This window comes from Neovison vison, chromosome 12, assembly GCF_020171115.1.
Source record: "Neovison vison isolate M4711 chromosome 12, ASM_NN_V1, whole genome shotgun sequence".
NCBI lineage: Eukaryota > Metazoa > Chordata > Mammalia > Carnivora > Mustelidae > Neogale > Neogale vison.
In genome coordinates, this window is record NC_058102.1 from 97597062 (window position 1) to 97622885 (window position 25824).

The following is a 25824-nucleotide window of genomic DNA, read 5'->3' on the forward strand; positions in this document are numbered from 1 at the left end:
TTTAATAATCTTACTTTCTCTTCTCCTTTAGGATGTTCACACTCACATAAGGTCTTTCCCCTTTGGCACCTCAGTTCACTTCTACTCATTCATCAATTATGCTTTATTTGTTTGTTTGTTTTTATTGAGTGTTGCTGACACATAATGTTACATTAGCTTCAGGTGTACAACATTGCAATTCAGCAAGTCTATACATTGTGCTATGCTCACCATAAGAGTAGTTATCACCTGTTACCATACAACAGGATTACAATAGCATTGACTATATTCCCTCCACTGTACATTTTATTCCTGTGACTTATTTATTCCATAACTAGAAGCCTGTACCTCCCACTCTTCTTAACCCATTGTGCCCATTGCTCCAACATCTTTCATCTGGCATTTGTGATTTTGTCGTCATATGTGTTCTCTGTTTTGTTCTCTGTATTGATGGGTCTGTTTCTGCTTTGTTTTCTGGTTTACTTGTTTGTTTTGCTTTTTGGATTCTACATATAAGTGAAAGCATATGGTGTTTGTCTTTCTCTATCTGGCATATTTCACTTGGCATAGTATACTCTGTGTCGCTTGATGCTGTAAATGGCAAGATCTCATTCTTTTTTTTAATAGCTGAGTAATATCTCATTTTGTGTATATGTATATGTATATGCATATGTATATTTTTTTTCTTTCTCTATTCATCTATAAACATACACACTTAGGCTGCTTGCATATGTTGAGCATTTTGAATACTGTAAAAATGTGGGGGTGCATATATCTTTTGGAATTAGCGTTTTTTGTTTTTTTTTAAAGTTTAAAATTTTTTTTTCCAATTTATTTATTTTCAGAAAAACAGTATTCATTATTTTTTCACCACACCCAGTGCTCCATGCAAGCTGTGCCCTCTATAATACCCACCACCTGGTACCCCAACCTCCCACCCCCCCACCACTTCAAACCCCTCAGATTGTTTTCAGAGTCCATAGTCTCTCATGGTTCACCTCCCCTTCCAATTTACCCAAAAGCACATACCCTCCCCAATGTCCATAACCCTACCCCCCTTCTCCCAACCCCCCTCCCCCCAGCAACCCACAGTTTGTTTCGTGAGATTAAGAGTCACTTATGGTTTGTCTCCCTCCCTATCCCATCTTGTTTCATGGATTCTTCTCCTACCCACTTAAGCCCCCATGTTGCATCACCACTTCCTCATATCAGGGAGATCATATGATATTTGTCTTTCTCCGCTTGACTTATTTCGCTAAGCATGATACGCTCTAGTTCCATCCATGTTGTCGCAAATGGCAAGATTTCATTTCTTTTGATGGCTGCATAGTATTCCATTGTGTATATATACCACATCTTCTTGATCCATTCGTCTGTTGATGGACATCTAGGTTCTTTCCATAGTTTGGCTATTGTGGACATTGCTGCTATAAACATTCGGGTGCACGTGCCCCTTTGGATCACTACGTTTGTATCTTTAGGGTAAATTCCCAGTAGTGCAATTGCTGGGTCATAGGGCAGTTCTATTTTCAACATTTTGAGGAACCTCCATGCTGTTTTCCAGAGTGGTTGCACCAGCTTGCATTCCCACCAACAGTGTAGGAGGGTTCCCCTTTCTCCGCATCCTCGCCAGCATCTGTCATTTCCTGACTTGTTGATTTTAGCCATTCTGACTGGTGTGAGGTGATATCTCATTGTGGTTTTGATTTGTATTTCCCTGATGCCGAGTGATATGGAGCACTTTTTCATGTGTCTGTTGGCCATCTGGATGTCTTCTTTGCAGAAACGTCTGTTCATGTCCTCTGCCCATTTCTTGATTGGATTTCCTTACACCACACACAAAAATAGATTCAAAATGGATTAAGGACCTCAATGTGAGAAAGGAATCCATCAAAATCCTTGAGGAGAACACAGGCAGCAACCTCTTCGACCTCAGCCGCAGCAACATCTTCCTAGGAACATCGCCAAAGGCAAGGGAAGCAAAGGCAAAAATGAACTTTTGGGATTTCATCAAAATCAAAAGCTTTTGCACAGCAAAGGAAACAGTTAACAAAACCAAAAGACAACTGACAGAATGGGAGAAGATATTTGCAAACGACATATCAGATAAAGGACTAGTGTCCAAAATCTATAAAGAACTTAACATACTCAACACCCAAGGAATTAGCGTTTTTGATATAATATTTTTATTATTTATAATAGTAAGCAAAATGATGTTTCATAACCACTGAATTTATATTCATAATTATAAATCACTTACATGGAACCTATAGATACTTTAAAGTAAGACACAACTCAGCCATGATGTAAAAAATGTTTAACAAATAATCTCAGCATTTCCTATAGCTTTGACATTGATATAAAAAGATAGCAGATTAGAAATTTTAAATTTCGTTTTTCTCTTGTTAAATCTTCATAATAACATTAGTTCATATTAATCAGAACTTTGATTTCTTTGTATGAGACAGTTCTATAAGGGTCAAATTTTTGAAGGTTTGTATCTTTCCGGCCCCTTAGGGAGTAAATGAAGGAGGTCAGCATGAGGTCAACAGAGTTATTGAGAATAGCTACTTCTTTGGTCAATGAAGTCCCTTTTCTCCCTGCTGAGTAATTAGCATATATGGAAATGGCAATGACAATCAGGTGAGAAGTATAAGTGGAATAAAACTTTTTTCTCTCACTGGCATGTGTGATGTATATTAGGACAAAATCACAATGCAAATAAATAATAAATAAATAACAAAGTAACCAAAACAAGGGAAAAACAGATTACTTCTAGGAATCATGTATCTGAGAAGATAGTTATACAAGCAAAAGATATGCACAGGCAGTTATCCTTGATATTGGATGCACACTTCTCCAGCTGGAGCAGAAAAATAACACCTGGAGAAATGGTCAGGAACCTGCCCAGCCATGCATAGAGCAAAAACAGGATGTATAGTTTCCTGCTAATGATGGTGGTGTAATGAAGGGGTTTACAAATAGCAACAGAGGAATCAAGGGACATGGCAATTAGAATGGGAAATTCATTCACCTCCATGAAGATAAAGAAAAATTATTGGATAGTACAACTCTTATGAGAAAGTATTTTATGCTTGGTGATGATTGTCCCCAGAAATTTACAGATGCATATAGTGGTAAATGAGATTTCTAAGATAGAGTAGTTTCAGCTACTCTAGGGGGCTGTAGATGGAAGTCTACCAAGTAATGATAGCCAGGTTGCCAGTGACACATAATATGTATGTGATAAATAAGAAAGGTAAAACCTCAACCAGAAGATCATCAAAAAGGCTTAGCAGGACAATTGTTCATTATCCTCTTTCTCTTTTGTTCATTATCCTCTTTCTCTTTTTTCTTTTGTAAGGATATGTGACAACATTGATGAGTATAAGCATATTGATAATATGCAACAATCATAGGGAACTTTAAAACCCCACTGATTGCAATGGATAGATCATCAAGTAAGTAGCAAAGGTTTTGAATGACCATGGGGCCAGATGGACTTCACAAATATATTCAGAGCATTCCATCCTAAAACATTAGAATACACACTCTTCTTGAGTGCACATGGAACATTCTCTAGAACGGATCATATACTGATTCACAAATCAGGGCTCAGCTGGTGGGATTTATTCTTGGGCTGCAAGGGTGGTTCAACATCCACCTATCAATCAACGTGATACACTACATTAATAAAAGAAAAGACAAGAGCCATATGATCTTCTCAATAGATGCAGAAAAAGCAATTGACAAAGTACAGTATTCTTTCTTGATTAAAACTCTTCACAGTGTAGGGATAGAGGGAATATACCTCAATATCATAAAAGCCATATACGAAAAGCCCAGGCAAAAATCATTTTCAATGGGGAAAAATTAAGAGATTTTCCCCTTGTGTCTGGAACATGGCAGGGATGCCCACACTTACCACTGTTGTAAAACATACTCCTAGAAGTACTAGCCTCAGCAATCAGACAATAAAATGAAATAAAAGACATTTATATTGAAAAGGAGTAAGTCATACTTTCTCTCTTCACAGATGACATGATACTTTACATGGAAAACCCAAAACTCTATCCTCGAATTACTAGAACTTAAATAGGAATTCAGCAAAGTGGCAGGATAGAAAATTAATTCACATAAATCAGTTGTCTTTCTATACACTAACAATGAGGCAAGAAAGAGAAATTAAGGAGTTGATCCTATTTACAATTGCACCAAAAATAGTAAGATATCTAGGAATAAACCTAACCAAAGAGGCAAAGTGTCTATACTCACAGAATTATAGAACACTCATGAAAGAAATTGAGGAAGACACAAAGAAATGGAAAACTGCTCTGTTCATGGGATGAAAGAGTAACTACTATTAAAATGTCTATGCTACCTAGAGCAATCTATATGTTCAACACAATCCATGTCAGAATACCATCAACTTTTTTCACAGAGCTGGAACAAATAATCCTAAAATTTGTATTGCACCAGAAACGTTCTTGACTAACCAAGGGAATGTTGAAAAAGAGAACCAAAGCTGGTGACATCACGATTCCAGACTTCAAGTTTTATTACAATTCTGTACTCATCAACATGGTATGGTACTGCCACAAAAACAGACACATAGATCAAGGAACAGAATAGAGAACCCAGAAACCAGAATGGAGACCCTCAACTCTATGGTCAACTAATCTTTGACAAAGCAGGAAAAAATATGCAGTGGCAAAAAAACAATCTTTTCAACAAATGGTGTTGAGGAAATTGGACAGACACATGCAGAAGAATGAAACTCGACCATTTCCTTACATCACACATGAAAATAGACTGAAAATGGAGAAAGACCTCAATGTGAGTCAGGAATCCATCAAAATCCCAGGGGAGAACACAGGCAGCAACCTCTGTGACCTTGGCCACAGCAACTTCCTGTCTTCAAAGGCAAGGGAAACAAAGGCAAAAATGAACTATTGGGGCTTCATCAAGATAAACAGCTTTTGCACAACAAAGGAAACATTCAACAAAACCAAAAGACAAGCAACATAATTGAAGAAGATATTTGTAAATGACATATCAGATAAAGGGCTTGTATTCAAAATCTATAAAGAACTTATCAAACTCAATACCCAAAGAACAAATAATCCAATTAAGAAATGGGCAGAAAACATGAACAGACACTTCTCCAAAGAAGACATACAAATGTACAAAAGACGCATGAAAAAATGCTCAACATCCCTTGGCATCAGGGAAATACAAATGAAAACCACAATGTGATACCACTTACCCTGGTCAGAATGGCTAAAACTAACCACTCAGGAAATAACAGTTATTGGAGAGGTGGCAGAGAAAGGGGAACACTCTTACCCTCTTAGTGGGAATGCAAGGTGGTGTGGTCATTCTGGAAAACAGTATGGAGGTTCCTCAAAAAGTTAAAAATTGCACTACTGATGACCCAGCAATTGCACTATTAGGCACTTAGCCAAAGATACAAAGGTAGTGATCCGAAGGGACACTTAGAACCCAATGTCCACAATAGTGAAACTATGGAAAGAGCCTGGCTCAATAAGTCCTGTGCTGTATTTCTTAGTTGAATATATTGCATAATGATCATTAGGAATGGTGCAGCACTAATTAGGATTATAGTATATTTTATATTACTAAATAATAGTTTATTTAGAATAGTTCATTCTATCCATAATCTTCTTTTACTTTCTCACACACACACACCCACACACACACATACGTACACATACATCATCCAAAATACCTTAGGCACCTAATACTTTAAGCTGAATGAGTGGACGAGTATTTTCACTGCTGAAATTCTAAGTTTTGTTCTGCTATGAAGTTTTTATTTTCTACAAAACTTAAATGATTTTACTGTTTAAGCATTAAAAATTTAGACACATGCCCAGTTTCAAACTAGTCCAAAACTAAGAAAAAAGCTATACATATATATTCCGTTGTAGTCAGGAAGTAGACCTGACATTCCATGGAAATAGAGAAAGTGAACTTATCCTACACATCTAAAACAGCTATTTCTTCACTAATTTCTACAGTATTTGTATATCTGTGGATGTATACATGCATGTATCTACCCTGTATATCTGTCTATATCTACTGAGTCATTATGGGATTTGGAAATATGGAGGTCTATTTATGTTCTTAAAGATCTATGCTTTTTTAAATTTTAGCAATAGGTAGATTATATGGACATACTCTATTAGGTAAGCAATATTTTTTGGTTTTTAAATGAAAACATTCACAGTTTTCAAAAAATCATGTGGCATTTGAAAAAATTTTTCCTAGAGGAACTGCAAGATGGTGAAGGGATTTCTGACAAAGATCAATGAAAATGAAAGATTTTATTGTCTGTATAGAATAAGGAAAATATCATATCAATAATTATACAACATCCCTTCCATTCTGGGTGATAGTTGTTTTCCCAAATAAATCTCAAAGTACACCTTTCTGAATTAAAATAATTAGTGTTCAAGAAGTTTCAACTAACAATGGTTTCAGAAGAACAAAAACCAGACAGGCATAAAAAGTTATACCAATTGAATGGCAAATATATTAAATGTACTTGTAAACTGTTAGAAAGAAGTAATGAATAGGATGACAGGAAGGTCATTGTGAACTGAAGAAGTTGCTCAGACTTCATTTTTGCATATTTTAGTATATGTGCTGCCACAACGAGCACATCATTTTTGTATATTTTAAACTGCCTGCAATGGGTGTGTCTAATTCATGTACCATAGTATTTCATTTGCTCGAGAAAAATACAATCTTCCTTGTCCTGTCCATGAAGGCTCGCTTGACTTGCTCATTCCTTAGACTGTAGATAAAAGGGTTTAACATGGGGGCTACTGAGGTGTTTAGCACAGCAACTCCCTTGCTCAGAGACACTCTGTCTTTTGCTGAGGGTTTAATATACATAAAAATGCAGCTGCCATAGGAGATGGAGATAAAAATCATGTGGGATGAGCAGATGGAAAAGGCCTTTGTCCTCTGACTATTAGAAGGAATTCTTAAAATTGTTCTGATGATATATATGTAGGATAGAAATATTAATGCCAGAGTGAACATAAAGTAAACACAGCACAGGAAAACCCCATTATCTCTAGGAATTTTGTGACTTAACATGAAAGTTGCAGCAGGGGAAAATAATCATAGGTAAAATGATCAATAATATTAGACGTACAGTAATTAAGGTTTAAGAGTAACATGAGTGCAGGGAATACAATTAAGAATGAAATCAGCCATGAAGAGAAGACAAGGAGTATGCAGATTCTGGGATTCATGATGGTCATATAATGCAGAGGTTTGCAGATGGCAATATCATGGTCATAGGACATGGCAGCCAGGAGGTAAAATTCAGTGACTCCCAAAAGAATGAAAAAAAAAAAAAAAAAGAACTGAGCAATGCAATCATTAAAGGAAATGGTTTTATCACCTATAATCAGGGTGCCCAGGAACTTGGGTATGCTGACGGTGAATGAAACCTCTAATAAGGAGAAATTTCTGAGGAAGAAATACATGGGAATCTGGAGGTGGAAATCCAGCAGCGTAAAGGTGATAATGGTCAGGCTCCCAGTGATGCTGAGCATGTAGGTGATGAACAGAAAGACGAAGATCACTCCCTGAAGCTGCGGGTCATCTGACAATCCCAGGAGGATGAACTCTGTTAGTTCTGTGTGGTTTCTCATTCTCCAGTTGCTTATTTGTTGTTCTCCTGCCAGACCTCTAGAAAAAAAAAAAAAAAAAAAGACACAAGGAGCAAATTTGAAGAGAGGATTAGCAAAGGTCTAAGTGTGGAGCCAGAATTTGGCTGAAATACTACATGTTTCCATCTACAGATGAGAATGTACTAGAACTGATAATAACAAGGATCCATTAATTTCCTCTCTTTTACCAGTGAAATCTCCAGTTAAGGCAAGTTTGAAAATATTCAGTATCACAGAGCTAAAAGAGCTAGAGCAAGGAGTTTTCTCAGGCTTTTCTGACTCCAAATAACACGTGGTAGCTTTCAAAGATGTCCCCCAGCTAAAGAGTTAGATAAACATTCCCCAATAAAACTCAGGTAAATAGTTTAATTTCTTTACTTGTATGTGGCTTTAAGATAGTACATTTTAATTTCTTTTTTTATATTAAATGCTATTACCATATTTTTTTCCATAAGGAAGAGTGAGGATATCTAGTCATGAGTCCAAGCTAATTACTAGGCCTGAAGCCATGTCTGCATTTCTTCTATAAATACAATTTATTCTTCTGTATGCAGGCCTTTCTTTCTTTCTTCTTCTTCTTCTTCTTCTTTTTTTTTTTTAATTAACATATAATGTATTATTTTCTGCAGGGGTACAGGTCTGTAAATCATCAGGTTTACAAACTTATCTGGTTTCATTTTTCCCTTCCCTGCCCCCCACAACCTCCCTCCCTGCCTCTTAAATTCCTCATATCAAAGAGATCAAATGATAATTGTCTTTCTCTGATTGACTTATTTCGCTCAGCATAATACCCTCTAGTTCCATCCATGTCTTTGCAAATGGCAAGATTGCATTTCTTTTGATGGCTCCGTAGTATTCCATTGTATATAGTATTCCATTGTATATATATATATATATATATATATATATATATCACTTCTTCTTTATTCATTCATCTGTTGATGGACATCTAGCCTCTTCCCATAGTTTGGCTATTGTGGACATTGCTGCTATAAACATTTGGGTGCATGTGCCCCTTCTGATCACTACCTTTGTATCTTTAGGGTAAATACCCAGTAGTGCAATTGCTGGGTCATAGGGTAGCTCTATTTTTCAACTTTTTGAGGAACCTTCATACTGTTTTCTAGAGTGACTGCACCAGCTTGCATTCCCACCAACAGTGTAGGAGTTTTCCCCTTTCTCTGCATCCTTGCCAACATCTATCATTTCCTGACTTGTTAGTGTTGGGCTGGCAGGAAGGGCTACTAAAGATGGCGAAAGTTCCCGCCACAAGACCTGAGCTCGGACAGGAGAACAAAGGCCCAAGCAGGAATCTGAGACCCCGCCCCCCCCCCCCCCCGCCCTGGGCTCCTGTGGACCAATGGGATCCCGATGAGCAGGCAGGACATCCAAATAAGGGAAACTTGCCAAAAGACCCCTGAGCTTGCCCCAAGACCCTTAAAAGCCCCCTCCTACCTGCCTTGGGCGCGACTTCCCCCACTCTGCTTTCCAGAGTTGCGGAACCTCGCCCGAGAGTGCCCACCTCCTCCCTGTGCAACTTTCTCAGCTCCCCTTCACCTGGGCCCTGAAACTTCAACGGAGAGAACCTTTAATAAACCTTGCCTTACACCCACTTAGCCTGGTGTTGTGTTATATCGTCGGAAAACTTTACATTTGGTGCCGAAACCCGGGAAGGAGATTGAGCCCCCACTCGAGTGGGGAGGCTCTCTCCTTTCCCTAGCCGGACCGGACCTGCCTTTCCGAACGCCACTTCTGAAGCCGTGGTGAGTTTCCCTGATTCTGCGCCCCCTTCCGGAAAGCCCTGCCCTAATCGCGGCCGCGTCAGGGCGGACCCCGCCGGTCACCAGGTGACCTCTGTGACTCCGAGAGGCTGGGAGACGTCCCAACCTCTACGGCAGTCGACACAATTTTTCCTCAACCCAGTGGTGGACGAGGGGACGCCTTCCTCCAGCCCTCGGGTTGCCTGGCAACGAATCATGGGGACCTCCCTATCCAAATTCGACTCTAAAACACCCCTAGGGTGCCTGCTGGCCAATCTTAAGATCCTGGAACTGGACCAGGACTTGCGTAGGCGACGTCTCATACATTATTGTACCGTCGCTTGGCCGCAATACCAATTAGACAATCGGTCCCAGTGGCCTCCGGAAGGCACATTTGACTATCAGATTCTCACGGACCTAGGCAATTTCTGCAAACGCCAGGGCAAATGGGTCGAGGTCCCTTATGTCCAGGCTTTTTGGACTCTGCGCTCTCGCCCCTCCCTCTGCTCTCACTGCTCCACCTCTCAGGTCCTCTTGGCCCGCTCCCCTCCCCCTACCCTGCCACCCACTGCTCCCAAAGACCCGGACCTCTCCTCCCCGTCTCTCCCTTCTGAGTCTCCCCTCTCTGAACCTCCGGAGAGCTTCACCCACCCACCAACAAGAGGGACCCCGGCTCCTCTTCCTCCTCCTCCTTACCGCGATCCCCCACCCCAAGGCCCCTCTCTCCCTACGCCCCCTAACCCCCCCGCTCCAACCACCCCCCCTTCGGTCCCTTCCACCCTTTCTACCCCTCCCACTCCGACTCCCGTCTCATCCCCTCAACCCCCAAAACCTGAGTCTGCTCTTGATGCTGCCCCCCCGGAACCTTCCCTTACGTCCCCTCCAGCCTCCCCTCCCATCTCCACCCGCACTCGGGCTAGGAAACCCTCCCCTGAGTTAGTCTGCCCCCTAAGGGAGGTTGCTGGAGCTGAGGGAGTTGTTCGAGTCCATGCGCCCTTCTCTCTACAGGACCTTTCCCAAATTGAGAAACGTTTGGGCTCCTTTTCGGCCAGTCCTGATAACTATATTAAAGAATTCCAATATCTGGCCCAAGCCTATGACCTCACCTGGCATGATTTACATGTGGTCCAGACCACCACCCTCACCACAGAGGAGAGGGAACGCATCCAGGCTGCTGCCCGGGAGCACGCAGATCAGGTCCATCTCACTGATGCTGCCATGCCAGTTGGAGCCCAGGCGGTCCCAGCTGTAGAACCAGGTTGGGATTATCAGGATGGCCAAGATGGCCGCCGGCGCCACGACCGCATGGTCCAATGTCTCATAGCCGGCATGCGGGCAGCCTCTAATAAGGCCGTTAATTACGACAAGATTAGGGAAATTGTCCAGGCCCCTGATGAAAACCCCGCTATGTTTCTTAACCGATTGACCGAGGCCTTAACCGAGTACACTTGCTTGGACCCCGCCTCTCCTGCAGGGGCCACGGTACTGGCTACTCATTTTATCTCTCAATCAGCGCCGGATATATGGAGAAAGTTAAAGAAGGCTGAGGAGGGCCCTCAGACCCCCATTTCTGACTTGGTGAAAATGGCATTTAAGGTTTTTAATTCCCGTGAGGAGGCGGCTGAGCTTAAACGACAAGCCAGACTCCAGCAAAAGGTTCAGTTGCAGACCCAAGCCTTGGTAGCAGCCCTGCGGCCGGCCGGCTCCGGGAGCCAGCAGAGACGGGCAACCAACCGCACCCCCCCGGGGGCCTGTTTCAAATGCGGGGCTGAGGGTCATTGGGCTCGCCAGTGCCCCAATCCAAAGCCGCCAACTCGGCCTTGCCCTCAATGCCATTTGATGGGCCACTGGAAATCCAACTGCCCTAACCTCGGGGTATCTTCGGCGCCTCAACGTGGGGGACCCCCCGAGACAGTAAGTCCGGCCTTTCAACTGCTTGGATTGGAGGACAACTGACGAAGCCCAGACTCGGCCACCCCTCTCACCCAGGCCGAGCCCAGGGTTACGCTCCAGGTAGCGGGTAAGTCCATCTCTTTTTTGCTGGACACGGGGGCTACCTACTCTGTTCTGCCTTCCTACTCGGGACTTACTCGAACCTCACCAATTACTGTTATGGGGATCGATGGGACCTCCTCCAATCCTAGGGTGACCCTTCCCCTTACCTGTAGCCTGGATGGGTTCCCCTTCTCCCACTCGTTTCTAGTGATTCCTTCTTGCCCGGTCCCTCTACTGGGTAGGGACATTCTCCAGAAACTGAGGGCAACTATCTGTTTCTCTCCTTCTTCTCCTCCCTTCACCTCAACCCGTCTCATCCTACACCTCTCCACTCCCTCGACCTCCGCTCCAGATGACCTACCTACTGTAGATCCTCAGGTGTGGGACATCTCAGAGCCCATCATCGCTTCCCACCTTACCCCGGTTAAAGTACAGCTTAAGGATAACTCTAAGTTTCCCTCTCGAGCTCAGTTTCCTATTTCCTTAGCCCACCGCCGGGGCCTGAATCCTATCATAGAACGGCTTAAACGTCAGGGACTCCTGATCCCCATCAGTTCCCCCTGTAATACCCCTACCCTCCCAGTACGAAAGCCCTCAGGGGCTTATCGACTGGTACAAGACCTTAGGCTTATTAACGAGGCCGTGGTCCCCCTCCACCCCGTTGTTCCCAACCCCTACACCCTATTGTCTCGTGTTCCCCCAAACACCCCTCACTTTACTGTACTGGACCTAAAAGACGCCTTTTTCACTATCCCCCTGCACCCTGATTCTTATTTTCTCTTTGCCTTCACCTGGGAGGATCCTGACACACACGTTTCTGGACAACTAACTTGGACTGTCCTACCCCAGGGGTTCAGGGACAGCCCCCACATTTTTGGCCAGGCCTTGACTAGAGACTTACAGCAGTGCGCCCTTAAGGCCAGTACTCTACTACAATATGTGGATGACCTCCTCCTCTGTAGCCCCTCCCTCTCGGTCTCCCAAGATGACACTTCCACCCTACTTAACTTCCTGGGGGCCAAGGGATATAGAGTCACCCCCTCTAAGGCCCAATTGTGTGCCCCTTCTGTTACCTATCTGGGCATACTTCTGACTCCCACTTCTAAGTCCCTTACTGGGGACCACATAAGACTCCTCCAAGAACTCCAACCTCCCCAAACGGCGGATGAAATACTATCTTTTCTTGGGTTGGTCGGGTTCTTTAGACATTGGATTCCAAATTTCTCTATCCTGGCCCGACCTCTGTACCAGGCAGCTAAAGAGACCCCCCAGGGTCCTCTGACTGATCCCACTTCAATCCGCCAGTCATTCCTTAAGCTGAGAGACCGCCTTACCACCGGGCCAGTTTTAGCCCTACCTGATCTCTCTAAACCGTTCCATCTCTACACCGATGAGCGCTCAGGCTCGGCCACCAGTCTCCTATCACAACAGGTGGGGCCTACGCATAGGGCTATAGCCTACCTCTCCAAGCAACTGGATGCCACCACCCAGGGATGGCAGCCTTGCCTTAGGGCCCTAGTGGCAGCCGCTTCTCTTACAAAGGAGGCCCTTAAACTTACCTTAGGGAAGCCCATCACGGTCTACTCTCCCCACCGACTCACAGACCTCCTCAGCCACCGATCTCTGGCTCATCTGACTCCTTCTCGTCTCCAGCTATTCCATATGCTATTCCTAGAAAACTCGCATATCTCTCTCTCCACCTCCCCCCGCTTAAACCCCGCCACTTTACTGCCTATACCCTCACCCACCCTGGAACCTGTTCACTCCTGCCTACAACTTATAGAGGACCTCACTCCTCTCCATCCTGGTCTCTCCGATCAACCACTATCCAACACTGACCGCGTGCTCTTCGTAGATGGCAGCTCCCTCCTGGCCTCAGATGGTCAGAGACACGCTGCTTATGCCGTGGTCACTATGGATGCAGTATTAGAGACAGCTCCCCTCCCAATCGGAACCACTTCCCAGAAGGCTGAACTCGTAGCTCTCACCAGGGCATTACACCTGTCGAAGGGACAACGAGTCACCATTTACACCGACTCTAAATATGCCTACCTCATAACTCACACACACTCTGCTCTTTGGCAAGAACGGGGGTTCCTAACTACCAAGGGCACCCCTATAGCTAATGGACCCCTCATTGCCAAGTTGCTCGAGGCCCTTAGTCTGCCCACTGAGGTAGCAATTGTCCACTGTCGAGGCCACCAAACGACCAGGGATCTGGTCTCCCTAGGCAACAACAGGGCAGACTCAGTGGCCAGACAAACGGCCCTAAATACCCCTGCGTCTCCTATCCTCTTTCTTAACACCCCTCACCAGCCTTCCTACTCTACAGAGGAAACACAAGCCCTCCAGGCACGGGGAGGAAAAATTGGAGATAAGGGGTGGATTTACATTCAGGACAGGATTGCCCTGCCAGGCAATCTGGCTCACACCCTAATTACTGACATCCACCGATCCCTCCATATTGGCCCAAAGGCTCTCCACCAATTTCTTCAGCCATTGTTCTATCATCCTTCCTTATCTAAAGTAATTGAAGTTGTCCACAGGGCTTGCAAAACCTGTTCCGCTATGAATTCACAAGGAGGACTCCGCAGACCAGGGCCTAATCATCAGCTCCGAGGCCATCAGCTGGGGGAAGACTGGCAACTGGACTTCACTCACATGCCTCGCCATAAAACCTTTCGCTACCTATTAACCTTGGTTGATACATTCACAGGTTGGATCGAGGCATACCCCACGGCTCGGGAAACAGCGGACGTGGTGGCTACAATACTCATCAAGCACATCATCCCGAGGTTCGGATTGCCCCGGACCCTCCAGTCAGACAACAGACCTGCCTTCATCTCCAGTGTAACCCAACAGGTAGCTGAGAGCCTCAACATAACCTGGAAACTTCACATCCCGTACCATCCACAGTCATCGGGTAAGGTAGAAAAAGCCAACGGGCTGCTCAAAGCCCAACTCACCAAACTTACCCTAGAGACCCGTCTTTCCTGGTCCACACTTCTGCCCCTGGCTCTCACCAGACTCCGGGCTACGCCCCGTGGGCCTTCGGGCTTAAGCCCATTCGAATTACTGTACAGCCGGCCCTTTCTTGTAAATCATAGCCTTCCGGCCATTTCCCCACCTCTTTTATCCTATCTACCTTACCTTACTCTCCTCTGAGCTCTCTTCAGGGCTCACGCTGACACTGTCATCCCAGCCCCTAGCGACCATGCTTCTGAAGGGGGTATATGAGATCTATCCCCTGGGGACCAGGTCCTCCTCAAAAGCTTGAGGCCAGACTCCTTACAAACTCGGTGGACTGGGCCTTATACAGTTGTCCTTACCACCCCAACTGCTGCAAAACTGTTGGGGCACTCTGCATGGGTACATATCAACAATCTCAAACGGGCACCCACAGAGATTAATTGGACTTCCCAGATGTCAGGCCCCACCAAACTCCGCTTGGTTAGGGCCCCTTCTCATATTCCTTCTAATCCAGACAAGCCAGGCGGAATCATGTGAGTCTAGCTGCATGAGGGGTTCAGGTACTTCTCGCTATTTTTCAGCCTTTACTTATATGCCTGCAACCTGCTACCGGGGAAAGGAACCGACAACCTGTACGTATGACCAGAAAACCTATTGGGTCTCTGACCTTGTGACAGCCAAACGAGGTATTGCCCCTTGCAACATCTACCCCAGGTCTGGAAAAGTTTGCTGGACCTATCTGGGTCATGTCGGCCTCTCCGATGGGGGGGGCGTCCAGGACCAGGCTAGCCGCAAGCACATTAAAACAGTGGTCACGGACCTGACTAAACGACTCCAACCCCCCAACAACCTGGTCTATAAGGGCATTAATCTCGGTAGCATCCAAAAATCCCCTGCCACTGAACAACTGACAGTGGCCCTCCTGAACTCTAGTTACAACCTATGGCAAAATGTGTCGAAAAACGGTGACAGTGACTGCTGGATCTGTTTCCCTTTTTCAACACGTTCTAACATTGTAGGGATACCCCTCCCTATGGAATGGCCACTCCCCAACTCCACGACCGCAAATAGTACGGTTCATATTGGCCCCATTGGGGAAAACATACCTATTATTAATGTGTCCTCCCCCCTTACCACCACAGCTGCCAACATTACTAACTCCTCCCTCCCGTGTTGTACTCCCTTGGGAATATTTCTCTCATGCCCTCAGGGAATCTATCGCTGCCTGACCACTAATGACTCCCTGGGCTGTATATTCATCCTACTATCTCCTTCTACCACCATTTACTCTGAATCCCAGCTGCTGTCCATTCTATTCCCCCAACACCGTGGAGAAAGGGCCGTCTTCCTCCCATTCATAATAGGGGCAGGAGTAGCCATAGGGGTGGCAACTGGAACAGCAGGGATAGGGACTTCCATAGACTTTTATTACAAACTCTCCCAGGCCCTGAATGATGATATGGAACGGGTTGCTGACTCCCTCACAGCCCTACAGACGCAAGTCACCAGCCTGGCAGCCTTAGCTCTACAGAACCGACGGGCCTTAGACCTTCTGACCGCCGAAAAAGGGGGGACCTGCCTATTCTTAAATGAAGAATGTTGTTACTTTGTTAACCAATCAGGTATAGTTACTTCCAAGATCAAAGAACTCAGGGATCGGATCCAAGCACGGCGGCGAGACACGTCCTCCTGGGGCCTGGACCCCTACAGCTGGGTAATCTGGCTGCTCCCTCTGGTGGGACCTGTATGCATAATCCTCCTTCTAATCTCAGTTGCTCCCTGTCTTTTCCGGTACTTGCAGGGTCGCCTACAAGAACTTGCCCGAGTGTCTGTCAATCAACTCCTCCTCCAGCCCTACTCTCCCCTGCCCACTTCCGACTACCCCTATGACCACGCCCCCTGTCAGCAGGAAGTAGCCAGAACTGAGTCGGCGCCCCTGACACCATTATATTAAGCAAAAGGTCGGAATGTTGGGCTGGCAGGAAGGGCTACTAAAGATGGCGAAAGTTCCCGCCACAAGACCTGAGCTCGGACAGGAGAACAAAGGCCCAAGCAGGAATCTGAGACCCCCCCCCCCCGCCCCGGGCTCCTGTGGACCAATGGGATCCCGATGAGCAAGCAGGACATCCAAATAAGGGAAACTTGCCAAAAGACCCCTGAGCTTGCCCCAAGACCCTTAAAAGCCCCCTCCTACCTGCCTTGGGCGCGACTTCCCCCACTCTGCTTTCCAGAGTTGCGGAACCTCGCCCGAGAGTGCCCACCTCCTCCCTGTGCAACTTTCTCGGCTCCCCTTCACCTGGGCCCTGAAACTTCAACGGAGAGAACCTTTAATAAACCTTGCCTTACACCCACTTAGCCTGGTGTTGTGTTATATCGTCGGAAAACTTTACAGTTAGTTTCAGCCATTCTGACTGGTGTGAGATGGTATCTCATTGTGGTTTTGATTTGTATTTCCCTGATGCCAAAGTGATGCTGAGCACTTTTTCATGTGTCTGTTGGCCATCTGAATCTTTGCAGTAATGTCAGTTCATGTCTTCTATGCAGGCCTTTCTTATAAAGTTATTGTGAGTATTAAATGAGTTAATATGTGAAGCATTTGGAAAAATGCTTTACATGAAAAAAAAAAAAGCTATATAAGGATTAGGGCACCTGGGTGGCTCAGTCAGCTAAGCATCTGCCTTCAGCTCAGACCATGACACAGAGTCCTGGGATCGAGCCCCACATCAGGCTCCTTGCTCAATGGGAATCCTGTTTTTCTCTCCCTCTTTGCTTCTCCCCCTGCTTGTGCTCTCTCTCTCTCTCTTTCTCTGTGTCAGATATATAAAGAAAGAAATATTTTTTAAAAAAGCTATATAAGAATTGCTCAATGGAGAAATCCCTTGGTGAAAAGCTTCAGGATTAAGATGGTGTCCTGGATTAACAGTTTTGTCTTAAAGTAAGTGTAATGAATAAAGTAACAACAAGAAAATCACATAGTAGCAATGACAACAACAAAAATGTGAGGTGGAATCATCTGATTGTACAGTATCTGGAAGGCTCTAGGCAAATGAATTTTAGCTTTGCTTTTCCACTTTGTGAACATGGTGACCTCTCCTCAGCATGGTTTATCTGTCTCCTGCACTCCATCACACCCTCAACAATTCACTGCTTTCATTCAGCTAAGATATGGTCACCACACTTGAGGCATGTTAGATATTTGTAACACTTCATCATTGCTACTAAAGGCTACTGATATCCACTTTGATTCTCTGCTGTTCCTCAGTAAGAGTAACCTTTCTGACAATGACTGTGAAACTTGCGTTAAATAGAATATGTGTATGTAGGTAGCCTTGTTGGTAGCAGATTCCAGTGACACTCCAAATCATCTTCTTCCTTATTCCCACAACAACAGGTTAATTATTCTTTGTGTGAGTCTCATAAAAGTCTTTCAGTGATTCTTCCTAGTCCATGACACATCTGTGCTGAAATATCCTGTGGAATACCTCCACTATGTTGTACATGTCTGAAAGTTAGGACAGAGTCTGACCTTCAAAGCCTTTGTAACACAGTCCAGTGTCTGGAAGAGTCATATCATAGGAGGCTTAAAATAAACATTTGTCTTCATTCATTCATTCATTCATTCATTTTGGTTTGTTCTTGCATCATAGACACCCATCAGGTGAAGTTCATTATTGTATGCCCAACTCTTGGCTGTGTAGTATGTAGGTTGAATCTTTGTTTTACAATATGTGTTCATATACACAATGAAATATTACTCAGTCATCAGAAAGGATGAACACCCAATTTTTACATCAACATGGATGAGACTGGAGGAGATTATGCTAAGTGAAATAAGTCGTCAGAGAAATTAAATTAAATTATCATATGGTTTCACTTATTTGTGGATCATAAGGAATAGCATGGAGGACATTAAAAGGAGGAAGGGAAAAATGAAGGGGGAGAAAAAGGAGTGGGGAATGAACCATGAGAGACTACGGACTCAGGGAAACAAACTGAGGTTTTAGAAGGGACAGGGGTAGGAGGATGGATGGTCCTGGTGATGGGTATTAAGGAGGGCACAGATTGCATGGAGCACTGGGTGTTATACGAAAGTGGTGAATCATGGAACATTACATCAAAACCTAATGATGTACTTTATGGTGACTAACAAAACACAATAATTAAAAAAAAAAAAAACACGATGTGTTTACTTAGTTTACCTACTTTTCAAGATGTATATATTCGCTGGGCCTAAAATCCCCATATCAAGTAAATTATGACAAAAGACATATAGAAGAAGCCATTTTTTTGATATATAATTTTTAAAAATGTATAAGACATTATTTTAAAATTACTTTCATTAAATTTCTTTAGCATTCATTCCTTTAATTAACTGTATTTTGCTCACAAGCATCTCTCTTCCTTCATCAGGGTTTTTCATTGATAGCACTAGCTTTTCATAACTCCTGGAAGTCTTAAAATGCATTTTCAATAAATAGGCAGTATTTGCTTTAAATCTCAAGATTGAAATTTCTGCACTATTTTATTGAAATCGGAGATCCAAGGTAAAAAAAAAAATTATATTATTAATCTTCCATAGGTAATAATATAAATCTGCACTGTATTTTACCCTTATTTCATTTTTTTTGCATATCATTTTTTTCCTTTTAGATTTCCTATCAATTTTAAGACTGTTCTGAAAAATAATACCATGACTGACTTACATATTTTGGTTACTGATTAAACCTTTGAGGGAATATGTGAAAAGCTAAGAAAGAAGGTATTAATAGATAAGGAAAGGTTCATGTGAACAACACTGAAAATCAGTATTAATAGGTCAATTTTGTAGGAGCACAGAACATACTTAAACTGTCAGAGAAAATGGTCCAATATCACAGAACTGGGGGAGGTATACTACACTACTTGTGTAAAAATGTTAATGTAAATATGTCAATGGACAGTACTCAGTTACCAACATCAACTAAGCCTGATGGATGTTATTCATTCATTCATTCTTTCATTCAGCAGGCTTTGGGGAGAAAAAACCTCAATGTTGAACAAGGTGCATATGATTCCTCAAGCCTGAAGCCATCCCAAGAATGTACTCATGCAGAGTATGAAGGATATCTCTAAGAATTTAGCCCATCTTTTTACTTCTGAACACAGATCCAGATTTCCCTTGGAAGAACATGATTCAGGTTCAGCTTAAATTACCTTCCACCCATTTGGTCAAAATCAAGAACTGCATCTAAGGACCCCTGAGGTATACTCTTTGAGCTATTCAAAATGAAAATTACCAAAAATACTTCATATTTGTTAAATAAGATGGCCACGAAGTACCTTCAAAGTTTCATTCTGAAAACACCACTGTTCCATTCTCTATTTAGTCATCAATAATCAAATGAAAAAGGAAAAATACATAAACTCATAATAAGATCATGGTATAAAAATCCTATTAATTTCTTATTATAACACTCTAAGGTAAATTGCTATTGCAGAAAGTATATGGGCTCTGCAGTTAGAAAAATGTTGGTTAAAAATATAAATGGTTGGATTATTTGTTCTTTGGGTGTTGAGTTTGTTAAGTTCTTTATAGATTTTGGACACTAGTCCTTTATCTGATATGTCATTTGCAAATATCTTCTCCCATTCTGTCAGTTGTCTTTTGATTTTGTTAACTGTTTCCTTTGCTGTGCAAAAGCTTTTGATCTTGATGAAATCCCAATAGTTCATTTTTGCCCTTGCTTCCCTTGCCTTTGGTGATGTTCCTAGGAAGATGTTGCTGCGGCTGAGGTCGAAGAGGTTGCTGCCTGTGTTCTCCTCAAGGTTTTTGATGGATTCCTTTCTCACATTGAGGTCCTTAATCCATTTTGAGTCTATTTTTGTGTGTGGTGTAAGGAAATGGTCCAATTTCATTTTTCTGCACGTGGCTGTCCAATTTTCCCAACACCATTTATTAAAGAGGCTGTCTCTTTTCCATTGGACATTCTTTCCTGCTTTGTCAAAGATTAGTTGACCATAGAGTTGAGGGTCTATTTCTGGGCTCTCTATTCTGTTCCATTGGTCTATGTGTCTGTTTTTGTGCCAGTACCATGCTATCTTGATGATGACAGCTTTGTGATAGAGCTTGAAGTCCGGAATTGTGATGCCACCAACTTTGGCTTTGTTTTTCCAATATCCCTTTGGCTATTCGAGGTCTTTTCTGGTTCCATATAAATTTTAAAATTATTTGTTCCATTTCTTTGAAAAAGATGGATGGTACTTTGATAGGAATTGCATTAAATGTGTAGATTGCTTTAGGTAGCATAGACATTTTCACAATATTTATTCTTCCAATCCAGGAAATGGGCAGAGGACATAAACAGACGTTTCTGCAAAGAAGACATCCAGATGGCCAACAGACACATGAAAAAGTGCTCCATATCACTCAGCATCAGGGAAATACAAATCAAAACCATTATGAGATATCACCTCACACCAGTCAGAATGGCTAAAATCAACAAGTCAGGAAATGACATGGCGAGGATGCGGAGAAAGGGGAACCCTCCTACACTGTTGGTGGGAATGCAAGCTGGTGCAACCACTCTGGAAAACAGCATGGAGTTTCCTCAAAATGTTGAAAATAGAACTGCCCTATGACCCAGCAATTGCACTACTGGGTATTTACCCTAAAGATACAAACGTAGTGATCCAAAGGGGCACGTGCACCTGAATGTTTATAGCAGCAATGTCCACAATAGCCAAACTATGGAAAGAACCTAGATGTCCATCAACAGATGAATGGATAAAGAAGAAGTGGTATATATACACAATGGAATACTATGCAGCCATCAAAAGAAACAAAATCTTGCCATTTGCGACAACATGGATGGAACTAGAGCGTATCATGCTTAGCGAAATAAGTCAAGCAGAGAAAGACAACTATCATAAGATCTCCCTGATATGAGGAAGTGGTGATGCAACATGGGGGCTTAAGTGGGTAGGAGAAGAATCCATGAAACAAGATGGGATATGGAGGGAGACAAACCATAAGTGACTCTTAATCTCAGGAAACAAACTGTGGGTTGCTGGGGGGAGGGGGGTTGGGAGAAGGAGTGTAGGGTTATGGACATTGGGGAGGGTATGTGCTTTTGGGTAAATTGGAAGGGGAGGTGAACCATGAGAGACTATGGACTCTGAAAAACAATCTGAGGGGTTTGAAGTGGCGGGGGGGGCGGGTGGGAGGTTGTGGTACCAGGTGGTGGGTATTATAGAGGGCACGTCTTGCATGGAGCACTGGGTGTGGTGAAAAAATAATCAATAATGTTTTTCTGAAAATAAATAAATTGGAAAAAAATTAAAAACAAAACAAAACAAAACAGGAATGATGTATGAAAATGGAAAAAAAAATATAATAGATTTGTGATTTTGAATGGTACTTCATTTCCTTAGGCATCCATTTTCTCTCTTTACCTTGTACATGAAATTCCAAGCATATTTTCGGAACAGGAGAAGGGAGTTGAGGGAAATTGGAAGGGGAGGTGAACCATGAGAGACTATGGACTCTGAAAAACAATCTGACGGCTTTGAAGGGGCGGGGGGGCGAGGGGTTGGGGGAACCAGGTGGTGGGTATTGGAGAGGGCATGGATTGCATGGAGCACTGGGTGTGGTGCAAAAATAATGAATACTGTTAGGCTGAAAATAAATAAATTAATTAATTAAAAAAAGAAATAATATAAATGAAAGTGCTGTATAAACCATGTGGTACTAAATATGCTTTAAGAAGAGCTGGTTTATTTATCTTCTTATAGTTAGAATTGATTTCCAACTTTGGACAGAATATTCTTAGTAACTGTGTTTAAAGAAAGGCATTATGTATTCCAATGACATACTAAGGATTTATATATTCTATCTCATTCAGTCTTCATCATTACACACTTATGCAACTTAATCTTTATTCACAAATGAAGAACTGGGGTCAGTTTGGTTTTGTACCTTAGATATATTCGTATAACTAACAACTGTTCAATGTAATCAGGGACTACCTAAAATTAAAGTCTATTCTCTTAAAGAAGGTACTACCTATCCTGCTTAGAAAAACAGGCACAGAGATGGTAATCTCCTTTTTTTTATTTAATAGAAAATGAAAAAAAAAGATTAATAAAACAAAACATGGACTTCTATACCCACTTCCAAAATAGAACTCCAGTATACCCTATTTAATCTAGTTAAAGGTTGAGCTGATAAGTAATGATGCAATGATAAGTTTGGGAGACTCCATTGCTTTCTATGTGTCAGACTTACCTCTGATTTTCATAGAGGCTCACGAACATGCAGAATGGTTGGAACATAAAAAATATTAGCAGCTGTCATTGTTGTAATCCAGGGAAACCCAGCATTCCAGGACACACTTCTTCTCAGTGAACCATTTTGCTTTCTGCTGCTAATGTTTTTGTCTTAAATTTTCCATTTTATCTATAGGAAGTATATTAGAGTACAGAGAAAGAGAAAGTAGCAAATAGACGAGGAAGAAAAATATCAAAAGGTGTTTTAAAACTGTCTGGCATGGTTTCTACATAGATTTTATGTAGTATAAACTACTTATTGTTTTATCTGTTCTCTCTGCTGCTGGCTCACTGGGAATAATTCAGTGAATCAAAATTGCCAGAATAGGACTATACACAAAACACTAAGGAATATAAAACATCATACACAATAATATTGAATTTGAAAATGAAGCTTGTGGGACAGTGTCCAATGAGGCAGAAAAAAAAAATAAAAGCAAGCAAGCAACCACACTAGGTAAAGTTTGTTTCCCTTGATATTATTTTTCAGAGATTAATAGATGAAATCTAGCTCCTAATGCATATCTCTACTGAATATGTATCTACCCCATGCCATTTTTTAAAACATATCATCTATTGCATAGTACTAAGTCCATTCTTTACTCCATATTTTTCATCTGCCTTCCAATAAGAATGTTTAGTATTACTACTAACCCTTTATATATTTTCTCCTTGCTCTGTTGCTCACCAGCAATAGATGTTGAAGAGTTTCTTGTTTTGATTGATTAAAATTCTAATGTAGGGGTGCCTGGGTGGATCAGTCAGTTAAGTGTCTGCCTTCAGCTCAGGTTATGATCCCGGAGTCCCAGGATCAAATCCTGCATCTGGCTCTCCAATACTAAAGTAAAGAGCAGAGTGACAAAAGCAAAGTAAAACCAATAATCTCTAAAAGCCATGTCTCTGAGCATGAGAGTTGTAAGATGGGGAAATGGTCACAAGAGAAATGATCAATTATACTGGAAGCACAGAAATCTAGTTGGAGGATGAACATGGGTGGTGGGAAAATGGTAAGAAATCTTCCTAGCCAGGACCCAAAGACAAGCAGGGTGCAGATTTTTTTGCTCATGATGGTGTATAATGAAGAGGCTTGCAGATGGCAATGTATCAATCAAAACACATGGCAGTGAGAAGAAAAAATTTAGAAACACCCATGAAGATGAAGAAAAATAGTTGAGCTAAATGATTGTTATAGGAAATGGCCTTGGCATTTGTAATGATTGCCCCCCAAAATCTGGGGATAGAGACACTGATAAATTTGATTTCTAAGAAGGAGAAATTCTGCAGTAAGTGAAACCTAGGAGTCTCGAGATGTCATTCTATCCAGGTGAGGATGATGATTTTTTTTTTTACAGTGACACTTAATACATAAGCCATAAATTAAAAGATAAAGATTACAACCTGAAGCTGTGGGTCATGTGAGATGTCCAGCAGAAGCTTTTGCACAACAAAGAAAACAGTCAACAAAATTAAAAGACAACTGACAGAATGAGAGAAGGTATTTGCAAGTAACATATCAGATAAAGGGTTTGTTTCCAAAATCTATAAAGGATCTAACAAAATCAACACCCAAGGAGCAACAGTCAAGAAATGGGCAAAAGACATGAACAGACATTTCTGCAAAGAAGACGTACAAATGGCCAACAGACACATGAAAAAGTGCTCAACGTCATTTAGCATCAGGGAAATGCAAATCAGAACCACAATGAGATACCACCTCACACCATTCAGAATGGCTAAATTAACAAGCCAGGAAACAAGAGATGTTGGTGAGGATACCGAGAAAGGGGAACACTCCTACACTGCAAACTGGTGTAGCCGTTCTGGAAAACAGTATGGAAGTCCCTCAAAAAGTTGAAAAAGGAGCTACCCTATGACCCAACAATTTCACTTTTGGGTATTTACCCCAAAGATACAAAGGTAGTGATCTGAAGGGGTACCTGCACCTCAATATTTATAGCAGCAGTGTCCACAATAGCCAAACTGTGGAAGTAGCCCAGATGTCTTCAACAGATGAGTGGATAAAGAAGATGTGGAATATTATATTGTGGAACATTACAAAGACATCAAAAAATGAAATCTTTCCATTTGCAGCAACATGAATGGAACTAGATCGTATTATGCTAAATGAAATAAGTCAGTCAGAGAGAGACAATCATCATATGATCTCACTGATATGTGGAATTTAAAAAACAAGACAGAGGATCATAGGGGAAGAGAGGAAAAAGTGAAAGAAGGAGAAATCAGAGAGGGAGACAAACCATAAGAGACTCTTAATCTTAAGGAAACAAATTGGGGGTTGCTGGAGAGGAGGGGGGTGGCAGGATGGGTTTACTTGGTGATGGACAATGGGTATTATATAAGCACAGGGTATTATATAAGACTGAATCACAGACCTGTATCCCTGAAACAAATAATACATTATGTGTTAATTAATTGAATTTAAATAAAACAAAAAAATCAAAATAAGAAAAACAAAAACAACAAAAAATAAACAAAAATTAGAAATAATAAATATGTTAAAGTGATAATTTGGGGATCATTGCAATGTATCCCAAAAAATAACCTTTGGAATGGGAGAAAGATAAAAGTATATTTATTAGCAAATACAGAACATACTTAATTTATGATATGTCAATGATTCCAGACAGAAATATAATCCCATATTTTCTTAATTTACTCAAAATGTGAGAAGCAATGCATTCATAAGCTACTTCTGAAGACTTTTTGTCAGGAATTCACCCTTCCTCTCTTACATAAATGCCTCGCACACAGAGAAAATGCAGGCTTGATTGCGTGGATTGATTGGTGTTGAGTTTTCTACAACCTCTCCTATAATTAAAGAATTTTTCTTTTTCTCTTTTATCTTTCCATATAATCATAACTATTGTTGACCTAAATTCTAAAAAGCTACTATTGTAACCCTAAGAGTATTTATGTAAATTTCCAGGGAATACTGCTTCATGACTGAAATGTAAACCACTTCAAAGTTCTCTGGGTAGGATGAGGATTGAAAGCTATTAAAAGATGAAACAAATTTACCTTCTCTATTCACTATATAAATGAATGAAAGGCTAGAATAAAGAAATAAAGAATAAAGAAAGGCCAGG

The 25824-nt window shown here is 42.1% G+C and overlaps 1 protein-coding gene and 1 pseudogene across 1 annotated transcript; one reads left to right on the forward strand and one right to left on the reverse strand.

Annotated features, from left to right (window-relative positions):
• Nucleotides 1–6726: 6726 nt before the first annotated feature.
• Nucleotides 6727–7716, reverse strand: LOC122891585 (annotated as a pseudogene).
• A 7244-nt stretch (nt 7717–14960) lies between these two features.
• On the forward strand, nt 14961–16367 carry LOC122890999 (syncytin-1-like). The gene has a single exon (XM_044226403.1). It carries the CDS (start codon nt 14961–14963, stop codon nt 16365–16367), a length of 1407 nt encoding a protein of 468 aa, XP_044082338.1.
• The last annotated feature ends 9457 nt before the right edge of the window (nt 16368–25824 follow it).